The 12,077-nt window shown below is 43.0% G+C and overlaps 2 protein-coding genes across 5 annotated transcripts in view; one reads left to right on the top strand and one right to left on the bottom strand.

Annotated features, from left to right (window-relative positions):
- Positions 1–12,077, bottom strand: part of uqcr11 (ubiquinol-cytochrome c reductase, complex III subunit XI) — a 332,601-nt gene that overhangs the window by 65,595 nt on the left and 254,929 nt on the right. The window lies entirely within an intron of this gene.
- The window catches only part of LOC310870918 (E3 ubiquitin-protein ligase MARCHF6-like), a 66,422-nt gene continuing 56,782 nt past the window's right edge, over positions 2,438–12,077 (top strand). For all 4 annotated transcript variants that reach the window (XR_014570282.1, XM_083782292.1, XM_083782293.1 and 1 more), the window contains exons 1-2: positions 2,438–2,591; positions 7,606–7,705. Coding sequence is in view for 3 of the 4 variants with exons in the window: in XM_083782292.1 (XP_083638418.1) it covers positions 2,573–2,591; positions 7,606–7,705 (119 nt within the window). In the remaining variant the exon portion in view is untranslated. The remainder of the gene's footprint in view (positions 2,592–7,605; positions 7,706–12,077) is intronic.

The following is a 12,077-nucleotide window of genomic DNA, read 5'->3' as shown; positions in this document are numbered from 1 at the left end:
ACTGAACGGCCCTGCGTTCAACCTGTTTCGAATTTGCACATAATGCAGGAGGCAGCAACGCGACCCGTTAACAGAAACGAGTGCTTCCAAACTGCAACACTTAGAGGATAATTCAAGCTTGGACTGCAGCTGCAATGTTGGTGTGTCTGTCACCACATCATATCCAACAACAACAACATATTTTTTAGTTTTGGGGTCTGAGAGGCTATAAGATGGTGGTCCGTGGGCCGTGGCTCAAATGCTGAATACATTATGGGCCCTTTATTGGGCCTTGATTGATATGAAAAAGTTTGACTACAATTAAGGTAAGTGATTTACCAGCGGCAGCAGTATTCATGCAATAGAGGGTATGTGCGTGGCATCATCGTACCTGGAAGCAGGGACAAATTAGCCAGTGGGGCCGTGGCCCAGGGGCCCTTGGCTCTCAGGGGCCCTTCAGGGAAATTGGACCGTAAGGTACTAGGTTTGACGCCCTGAAAAGGGCTCCTGGGGTCCTTCATTGGCCATTGATTCTTCAGTTAAGTTTAGGTCAAAAACATGTTAAAAACACGGAAAAACACAAAAATGTTGCGCGCACGCGTGCTATGGGGGCCCTGCAAAAATGACCGGCCCAGGGGCCCTCATTGGGGTTAATTCGTCCCTGCCTGGAAGTTATGTGGGAACGCCCACTGAGTGGCAAAAAAACTACTTTCTGGCCTTGACAGCCCCATTCATCCAAACAGAAAAGTCCTGTCTGATTGCATTAAGCAATGTTAAACTCACCAACATTGCAGCTGTACGAAAAGCTTGAATTATCCTCTTTCTGTCTGCAAAGTTTTTGTTTCATAAAAATGACGTTATGAGCTATACTTTCTGCCAATAAATGCCCTGGCTGCATTTGATTATTTTTCTAAAGTGTCAGTTTGGAAGTGCTTTTTTTCAATAACACAATAACATTTTGCTGCCTCCTGCATTTATGTGACATTCAGAAACAGGTGGTACGCTGTATGGGTTTAGTGCTTTCCAACGAGCCCTTCCAATTCAATTCAATTCAAAGGGCTTTATTGGCATGAGAAAACATACGTTTACATTGCCAAAGCAGAAAGAACAATACAGCAATATAATCAAAACAAAAATTATGTACATTTGAAGGTCAGAATCTTCAATAGATCAAATTCTATGTACCAAGGTCACTTGATGCAGGTATAGTGCAGGAATATACACAATGATTAGTCTTTTAGGGTGGTTGTGTTCCATTTGATATCCTTCTCCTATCGCAGCAACTCACACATCTTGCTGCTGTGTTTTGCACATTGTTGTACTTCGCCCATGCAGCAGATATGGGATTTTTTTGTCATTGGTCATGTTTTCAAAATCTCTGTGTGTTGTGGTTGTAATCTGTGGGAAGTATGTGTCTCTGATGTCTTGGTACGATGGACAGATGGTTAGGAAGTGTAGCTTATCGGTTTCCACTTCCAAACTACAACACTCCATCCATCATGCTGCTCAATGTTTTACGATACACCACCAAGATACCCATGTACCTGTCTAAATACTTCACTAAGATACCCATGTACCTGTCTAAATACTTCCTTAATGTAAACGAAGTCCACACCCACAACACCAGAGGGAGTGCAACAAACCATGTACAACCCAGATTCGGCACAAACAAGGGACTAAATTATTTTCGCTCCTATGCCACCAAAATGTGGAACGCCCTACCAACAGTCATTAAGACATGTGAATCCCTTGACTCCTTCAAAACCGCTCTCAAAGGGCACCTACGGACGGCTGCAATTCGAAACTGGCCTCTGTAAAATCTGAATCCCCCCACCCCCATTTCCCCTCACTGTATAATGTATCTTTTCCCTTTTTTGCTTCCTATATGATGAATTCCTGTTCTGTTCTTTAGCTACATAGAAATGTCTATTTGTATGTCTCTAAATGTTTGTATGTCTCTAAATGTTTTGATGAATTGAACAATGTGGACCCTGTTGTAAACAAGTGTAATGCTTAATTTGGTCGTCCACTCACAGTTAACAGTCTTTGTATTGAGTTTGTGCTTAAAATGTACTGTAAATTCTACAAACTGTTAATAAATAAATATTTCAATCAATCAATTGCCACTCAGTCTAGATGAGGGCGGGCGGTGTCCTGATGGGGAAATCATGCATTGTGCATACTTGGCGCCACCCAGTGGCGAAGCTACGGAAGTGCAGCGTGCTGAAGCAGGGGCTGCCCTGCCTATAAGAACATGGATCCGCCGTTGGAACCGTTTCATTAATGACCCGTATGTCTCTGTCTGTCTGTCTGTCTGAGAGAGAGACACACACACACACACACACACACACACACACACACACACACAAACAGCCTGCTTGTCTGTCTGTCTGTTAGTATGGGCTCACTGCTGTCCCAAAACAAACCATGAAAAGTCGCTGAGCGGCAGGCAGCAGTTTTTTCTTTTCTTTTTTTAAACATGTCTTTTTTATACATTTGCTGTTATTTTTAATCATTTTATCTCATCTCATTGACTGTCTGAATGTTACTGTGGAGCCGGACAGTGTTGTTGTGAGGACGGACTGAGCCCAAGATGGACACCGCTGATGAAGGTAACTATTACAAATATATATATATACACACTTTGGGTTATATTAGCCTCACGTGCTAATATTATATTAGCCCCCTTTTTTTAAAGGCAAAGAAGAACCCCCCCCCCCCCCCCCCACACACACAGTTTAATACTTTGTGTTGGACATTTTAATATCCATACATGTTGTGTTTCGTGGCATGTTTTATCATGTCTGACGGGCTCTGCTTGGTTTAAAGGACAGACTATGAGTAGCTAACGGTGGCTAATTATGCTAGTGTGTGTGTGTGTGTGCGTGCTAACAGCTGTTTTTTTAAATGCATTGCTGTTGTCCCTGACTGTTGTTTTATTATCTCCTCTGCAACGTACGTGGACCACATAATAATTAAACCCGGCCGTGTCCTTTTTATTGTTATAACAACTGAGCCATAATAACGCATTCTTTGATGAATTGAACAAGGTGGACCCTGTTGTAAACAAGTGTAATGCTTAGTTAATTGGGGTCGTCCACTCTCAGTTAACAGTCTTTGTATTGAGTTTGTGCTTAAGATGTACTGTAAATTCTACAAACTGTTAATACATATTTCAATCAATCAATCAATCAATTATTCCATTATATGTAAAAAGCAGTCCAATAATAGAAATAAATACTCTCTGCCCAGAATTCAATATGTATACTTGAGAGTTACAAAAGTATTATTATTATTATTATTATTAGCTTCAAAATGTACGTAAAATACCAAAATTAAAAAGTACTATTACTCATTATGCAGGAATAATGTCCCGTTCCACAAGTTCTCAAATGTATGAGAATATTTTGAAAATAGAATAATAATAATAATAATATCTCAAACTTATATAGCGCTTTTCTGAGTACCCAAAGACGCTTTACATGGGGGGGGGGGGGCTTTACAGAGGTAACAACAAATAAAAACAACTTCAAGATCCATCTAACATTTAAAGCTCACATAGCCTACACTTTGATGAATTGAACAATGTGGACCCTGTTGTAAACAAGTGTAATGCTTAATCGGGTCGTCCACTCACAGTTAACAGTCTTTGTATTGTGTTTGTGCTTAAAATGTACTGTAAATTCTACAAACTGTTAATAAATATTTCAATCAATCAATCAATCACATTGCTTCCAGTTCCCCCCCGCCCCCCCCCCCCCGCCCCAAATGGCCGGTTGAAGTGGTTATGTGTGTTTTGTAATCAATCAATCAAATCTACTTAAGTAACTATAGTAACTAAAGTGTAGTAAAAGGACAACAAATTCTGACCACTTTTTATGTCAAACTAAATACCCTTGTGTAGAAATAGTCTGTTTAATACAAGTGCAATTTCTGTATTACATTTTTTATTGGGTAAAAGTAAAAAAAAAGCATTGACATCAAAAGTACGAAAAGTAAAAAGCAGTGCAGAAGTGTTGGCCCCAACACTTGTCAAATGTATAAAAAAAATATTTTTGAAAATAGCAGCGACACGTGGACTTACATTGTCAGAGTTGTCAGTGGTTAATGTATGCTATCCTTCTGTGGTAATAATCACAATCTCCAAAGTAACTAAAAGTAAGTAAAACATTATCTTTCGGTGTGTAGTCACAACTGACCCTTAAGGCGTCCATTTGGTTACATGATCTGTACAGTACACTTGACAGTTACAACAACGGAATACCTCGACAACAACAGTAACGCTGATTTGTCTGTGTGGGGTTTTATTATGTTGGTTGGAAGGGGCTGATTAGAGATCATCCTCCAGGAGGCATTATTGTGCATTGTCACTCGGCATACAGTATGCATTGCAAGCAATGCATGACTCGGATGACTTTTGTTTTGTCAAGTGGCTGTGAACGACATGGAAAAAACCCATGTTTCTATGGCAGTGGTTCTCAAACATTTTCATGTCAAGGACCCCCAAGATTATCTGTAATTAACTAAATACTAAATATGTCCCAAACCGCCCCCCTAAGGTCTTCCACTGCCGGCCTGCTCGCTTTGCCCAAAAAAATGGCAACTAAAAAATACGGGGAAGCAGCTTTTTGCTTCTACGGGCCGACGGCATGGAACAAGCTCCCTCTGTACCTTCGACAGGCAGCCTCTGTAGACATTTTTAAAGCTCAGCTCAAGACCCACTTCTACAACATTGCCTTTAATTGATCTTTTATTTTTTATTTTTTCATGTCCTCACTGTACTGCATTACTGCTTGTTTTTTTAATGTCGTTGCCTTGCTTTTCTTTTATTCTCCATTGTTCTGTAAAGCACTTTGAGCTGCATTTCATGTCATGAAAGGTGCTATACAAATAAAGTTTTATTATTATTATTATTATTAATTGGCCACCAACCCCCATCTGAAAATATGTTGTTCCAGGGAGGGACCCCCCCCTCCCCCCCCCCCCCCCCCCCCAGAAGCAAAGATTTGAGTTAAAAACGTTGGCTCTGAAAGAATAATATATTCACACCAAACGGGGTATTACCGCCGCAAAATGAGTTAAGATTCTTTATTGACGCCCAGAGAGAATTCCAGATGTCGTCATAGCAGCAGGAACCGCACGCAGTTAGACTGTCTCCTAACTAACTCGGGGTCACCTTTGACCCATTCTGACCGGGCGCCCATTTTGGAGTCGGCATCACGTTATGCTTTAGCTATTTTTTGAAAAATCGAAGAGCGACTGACATTTTTAGAATCTGATCTCAGGTCAGAATGGGTTCATCAGACCAGTGTGTGTCCGGCGGAAACCTCGTATGAATCTGATCTCAGGTCAGAATGGGTTAACAAAAATGTGAAATATAGTAAAACAGTGTCGGCATCACGTTATGCTTTAGCTATTTAAAAATAGCAGATCTACAAGCTCATATCGCGCCACCGAGTGGCGCGATACGAGCTTGTAGGTCTGCTATTTTTTGAAAAATCGAAGAGCGACTGACATTTTTTAGAATCTGATCTCAGGTCAGAATGGGTTCATCAGACCAGTGTGTGTCCGGCGGAAACCTCGTATGAATCTGATCTCAGGTCAGAATGGGTTAACAAAAATGTGAAATATAGTAAAAACAGAAAGGGCTTGCATGACTAAAATGTGCTGGCGGTGGCTAAAGATCAGTTGATGGTATTGCGCAAAACACAGCAGCAAGAGTTTTGAACTGTTGCGAGAAAAAAAATATGCTTAGCCATCAATGGAATACAATCACACCACCCTAATGACTAGGAATGCACCGATCCGATACTCGTATCGGAGATCGGCGCCGATCCAGGCTAAAGTTCTAGATCGGGTATCGGATCGGTGGCCGATCCATTATCCGATCCGATAATTATGTGTAATTACAGTATGAAAACAACTCTACCTCCTCTGTGACACAGCAGTGTAGTATTGACAGTATAACATGTGGAATGCAGCCAGGCTAGCCTGCGCACACATTAACCTGGTCTAATTGTTGCACAGTTATTTAATAAATAATTCAGTGCATTTATATCTGTGTTTGTTACATTTTGTTTTACAAAGTTGGGAAAGTAATGTTTAAGTCAAGCCTTGATGTTGCCTTACACAAAATAATGATTCCAGACTCCACACAGTGAGGCATACAGCTTAATAGGTTATTACGTTTCTTTGTGGGGGGTATCGGATCGGTACTCTGTATCGGCAGATACTGGACCCCCATGTATCGAAATCGGTATCGAATGCCAAAAAGCCGGATCGGTGCATCCCTACTAATGACTACTGTCTGTACAGAGTAGAACGCGAGACCTATACCTACTGCACATAGATGATATAGATAGATAGATTATATATAGATAGATAGATACTTTATTAATCCCTGAGGGTGTTACAACAGCATCGACAGGCAGCCCTGCTTCATGCGCTGCCAAGAACATCACATCACGTCTCAAGTAATATTGGTAATACTAGTTCGTGCAGGAACATTCGGGGTGGTTCTGGGCATAGAAAAAAGCACTGATCGCAATCGCAAGTTAACGTTCCATTCCATCATCAAGGAAGAAACTGAGTGAGGGGGGGGGGGGGGGGAAGCTAGCCCCCGGGGGGGGGGGGGGGGGGGGTGTGTGCGCTGGGTGTGGGTGGGTTGGGCGACTGCCTACGGTGAGAGCAGGAGAAGAGAACAGAGCTGCTATACTTTTAAACACATTTTAGTCTTTTCTTTTTGGGGTATACTATTTAAATAGTTTTGCGAAAAGATTCTGTGTCCCAAAGTGACTGCAAAAGATTCCTATTTGTACTTTTTCAAAAAAGGTGTGTGTGTGTGTGTGTGTGTGTGTGTGTGTGTGTGTGTGTGTGTGTGTGTGTGTGTGTGTGTGTGTGTGTGTGTGTGTGGTGTGTGTGTGTGTGTGTGTGTGTGTGTGTGTGTGTGTGTGTGTGTGTGTGTGTGTGTGTGTGTGTGTGTGTGTGTGTTATAACAATATATCCATTGTTTGATTGTTAGAACAATGCATTGCGACATAAATGGTGAATTCATGCCTTTACCCACGGTGCTTTACATAGATTGTGCATTACATTCACCCATTCACACACCGATGGCGGTGGAAACCACACCGCGAGCAGTTAGGGGTTCAGAGTCTTGCTCAAGGACACCTTACCCTTAACCTATTCTGACCTGAGATCAGATTCATACGAGGTTTCCGCCGGACACACACTGGTCTGATGAACCCATTCTGACCTGAGATCAGATTCTAAAAAATGTCAGTCGCTCTTCGATTTTTCAAAAATAGCAGACCTACAAGCTCGGCGCGATATGAGCTTGTAGATCTGCTATTTTTAAATGGCTAAAGCATAACATGATGCCGACACCAAAATGGGTGCCCGGTCAGAATGGGTTAAACTCTACAATTGACTAACTAACTCTGGGGATCGAACTGGTATAACCTCACGGTTTCCATCCGGCCGATCTACCGGCCACTCTATCCCCTGTGCCGCTGCCCCTGTTTACACAATGCTGTACCCCCCAATGTACATCATACATACACGGTACCCAATGCAAACATATGTTTTTCAGAGCTCCTTTTGAATTGACGTTTCTGTTCCCAACAGGAGACATCTGCCGGGTGTGTCGGTCTGAGGGGAGCCACGACAAGCCCCTGTTCTACCCCTGTGTTTGCACCGGCAGCATCAAGTTCATCCACCAGGAATGGTACGTTTACGATGTTACTATGGCCAGGCCTCCACCAGACAGACTATGTTTACTATGTTACTATGGCCAGGCCTCCACCAGACAGACTATGTTTACTATGTTACTATGGTCAGGCCTCCACCAGACAGACTATGTTTACTATGTTACTATGGTCAGGCCTCCACCAGACAGACTATGTTTACTATGTCACTATGGTCAGGCCTCCACCAGACAGACTATGTTTACTATGTTACTATGGCCAGGCCACCACCAGACAGACTATGTTTACTATGTTACTATGGTCAGGCCTCCACCAGACAGACTATGTTACTATGGCCAGGCCTCCACCAGACAGACTATGTTTACTATGTCACTATGGTCAGGCCACCACCAGACAGACTATGTTTACTATGTTACTATGGTCAGGCCTCCACCAGACAGACTATGTTTACTATGTTACTATGGCCAGGCCTCCACCAGACAGACTATGTTTACTATGTTACTATGGTCAGGCCTCCACCAGACAGACTATGTTTACTATGTTACTATGGTCAGGCCTCCACCAGACAGACTATGTTTACTATGTCACTATGGTCAGGCCTCCACCAGACAGACTATGTTTACTATGTTACTATGGCCAGGCCACCACCAGACAGACTATGTTTACTATGTTACTATGGTCAGGCCTCCACCAGACAGACTATGTTACTATGGCCAGGCCTCCACCAGACAGACTATGTTTACTATGTCACTATGGTCAGGCCACCACCAGACAGACTATGTTTACTATGTTACTATGGTCAGGCCTCCACCAGACAGACTATGTTTACTATGTTACTATGGTCAGGCCTCCACCAGACAGACTATGTTTACTATGTTACTATGGCCAGGCCACCACCAGACAGACTATGTTTACTATGTTACTATGGCCAGGCCTCCACCAGACAGACTATGTTTACTATGTTACTATGGCCAGGCCTCCACCAGACAGACTATGTTTACTATGTTACTATGGTCAGGCCTCCACCAGACAGACTATGTTACTATGGCCAGGCCTCCACCAGACAGACTATGTTTACTATGTTACTATGGCCAGGCCTCCACCAGACAGACTATGTTTACTATGTCACTATGGTCAGGCCTCCACCAGACAGACTATGTTTACTATGTTACTATGGCCAGGCCTCCACCAGACAGACTATGTTTACTATGTTACTATGGCCAGGCCTCCACCAGACAGACTATGTTTACTATGTTACTATGGTCAGGCCTCCACCAGACAGACTATGTTTACTATGTTACTATGGTCAGGCCTCCACCAGACAGACTATGTTTACTATGTCACTATGGTCAGGCCTCCACCAGACAGACTATGTTTACTATGTTACTATGGTCAGGCCTCCACCAGACAGACTATGTTTACTATGTTACTATGGTCAGGCCTCCACCAGACAGACTATGTTTACTATGTTACTATGGTCAGGCCTCCACCAGACAGACTATGTTTACTATGTTACTATGGCCAGGCCTCCACCAGACAGACTATGTTTACTATGTCACTATGGTCAGGCCTCCACCAGACAGACTATGTTTACTATGTTACTATGGTCAGGCCTCCACCAGACAGACTATGTTTACTATGTTACTATGGTCAGGCCTCCACCAGACAGACTATGTTTACTATGTTACTATGGTCAGGCCACCACCAGACAGACTATGTTTACTATGTTACTATGGTCAGGCCTCCACCAGACAGACTATGTTTACTATGTCACTATGGTCAGGCCTCCACCAGACAGACTATGTTTACTATGTTACTATGGTCAGGCCTCCACCAGACAGACTATGTTTACTATGTTACTATGGTCAGGCCTCCACCAGACAGACTATGTTTACTATGTCACTATGGTCAGGCCTCCACCAGACAGACTATGTTTACTATGTTCAGGCCTCCACCACACACACACCAGACAGTGGCCTTGTGGTTAGAGTGTCCGCCCTGAGACTGGGAGGTCGGGGGTTCGATCCCCGGCCGGGTCATACCAAAGACTGTAAAAAAAAATGGGACCCAATGCCTCCCTGCTTGCTTGGCACTCAGCATCAATGGGTTGGATTGGGGGTCAAATCAACTAATCAAATGATTCCCGAGCGAGGCGCACGCTGTGGCTCACCGCTCCAAGAGATGGGTCAAATCATGTGGCGAACAAATTTCATCAGAGAATGACAGTTTTCTACCTCTGGACTGGTCTGCTTTGAGGCAGGACTCCAGAGAAGAAGGGAAGATATTACCTCATTGTCAGATCTGTAGCAGTAGCCCGGCAAACTGTGTTCTTCTGGATCGGACTAGTGTAGAAACACGGGTAAGGTTGCCATAATATTAGATCAGTCGATGGGTGGACTAGTGAATAAACACAGGGAAGGTTGCCGTATATTAGATCAGTCGATGGGTGGACTAGTGTAGAAACACGGTGAAGGTTGCCGTATATTAGATCAGTCGATGGGTGGACTAGTGTAGAAACACGGTGAAGGTTGCCGTATATTAGATCAGTCGATGGGTGGACTAGTGTAGAAACACGGTGAAGGTTGCCGTATATTAGATCAGTCGATGGGTGGACTAGTGTAGAAACACAGGGAAGGTTGCAGTATATTAGATCAGTCGATGGGTGGCTCTTCAAGACAGATTGTGTGCTCTCATTAGAAGGCGGGTGTAAGTGCCATTCAACCATTTCTCTAGTTTCTTCTTTAAAGTGTCCATGTCTCGGAGCCATAGAGTAGAATCGGCTCAACGGTCGTCCTAAATATTTTTACTTTTAACATTACTTACTAAGCTGGGATGAGCAGATCTTATGCATGTCATTGCAGGCTGACACCAGGCCATATACCCTTCCTAGTTCACATCCATCAGGAATGCTATGTTCACTTCAGGGGACCACATAACCAGCTACTTGTCAACCGTAGATAGAATACACATGTCTTCGGTACAGTACGTCCGTACACCAGGTGTGTCCAAACTCTTTTCAACGGGGGCCATATTGGGAAATAATAAAACTCCCACGGGCCAACCAACTATTATCTCCTGACATAATGTAGCGTCGGACTAGTCTATAACAAAGTCACATACATGTGCATCGCATTTAAATGATTTTATTGAACTCATCATATCATCATCATCATCAATATTTCATATCGATGGTGTTTTGTCGGGTGTGTGCTGTGAACAAAAAGTGTCTCTCAGCCTTTTTTCAGCCATATGTCACACATTACCAAATGTAACCAGGCGAGCAACGTAAAAATAATAATACAAGGAAGAAGGAACAAGGAACACTGACAAATTATATTCTGGGAAATGCCCAGGTTCAAAAACTTGAATGCCTCCCCCTGGCCTGATGGGGCGCCTGATGGAGGGGAAAGGAACTGGTTGGAATAACGTGTTCCTTCCACGTGCTACGTCCAACCAGGGAAACTCCCCCCTGTCAGGTGTAAAGGAGCAACTTGGACACTCAGGCATGAAGGAAGCATGAGTTCAAGTCCGTTGCTCTCCCCAGGTTGGTGGAGGGTGTGTAGAGCCCAGGATCACATTAGATAATTGACACACTGGTGAAAAATGGGTTACAAAATCACAGGATAACAAAAATGTAAAAATGTCCCATACTGTTGGGGGGGCGGGGCCGTTCATAATACAATTGAAGTATTAACCCATTCTGAACGGGCACCCATTTTGGTGTCAGCATCATGTTATGCTTTAGCTATTGAAAAATAGCAGATCTACAAGCTCATATCGCGCCACCGAGTGGCGCGATACGAGCTTGTAGGTCTGCTATTTTTGAAAAATCGAAGAACGACTGACATTTTTTAGAATCTGATCTCAGGTCAGAATGGGTTAAGCTGCATGCGGGCCGTATGCAATTCATCCCAGGGCCGCATTTGGCCCGCGGGCCGCAGTTGGACACCCCTGCCGTACACAGATGTGTCCGTGGCATAGATAGACTTGTCCTTTTACGTAATACGTGGTACATTTTAGATGTCCTGTTTTACACTGTTTTTACACACCGATATAATGTTCTTTTTTTGAGCATATAATACCCCGTTTTCTGAATGATCAAGTATGCAGGTTTACTTCAGAATATATATAATAATAACTTTATTTATATAGCACTTTTTGAAACATGCGTTACAAAGTGCTGAACAACAGTTAATAACAAAACATAGCAGCGTAATAATACAAGATAAAAACAGATCTAAGAGAGGCCTAAGGGAGATTAGGTCATAAACAATTATTAAACTAAGAAAGATGTAAAAACATTGCAGGTTTCGAGTGACTTACAATTACAATTGTGGGAAGGCTTTCCTGAACAGATATGGGTTTTTAAAAGTGTTTTAAAAGATGACAAAG

The sequence above is a fragment of the Protomyctophum parallelum genome (assembly GCF_964188405.1).
Source record: "Protomyctophum parallelum genome assembly, chromosome: 14".
Lineage (NCBI taxonomy): Eukaryota > Metazoa > Chordata > Actinopteri > Myctophiformes > Myctophidae > Protomyctophum > Protomyctophum parallelum.
Note: the sequence above shows the minus strand (reverse complement) of the source record. Positions and strands in the feature narration are given on the sequence as shown.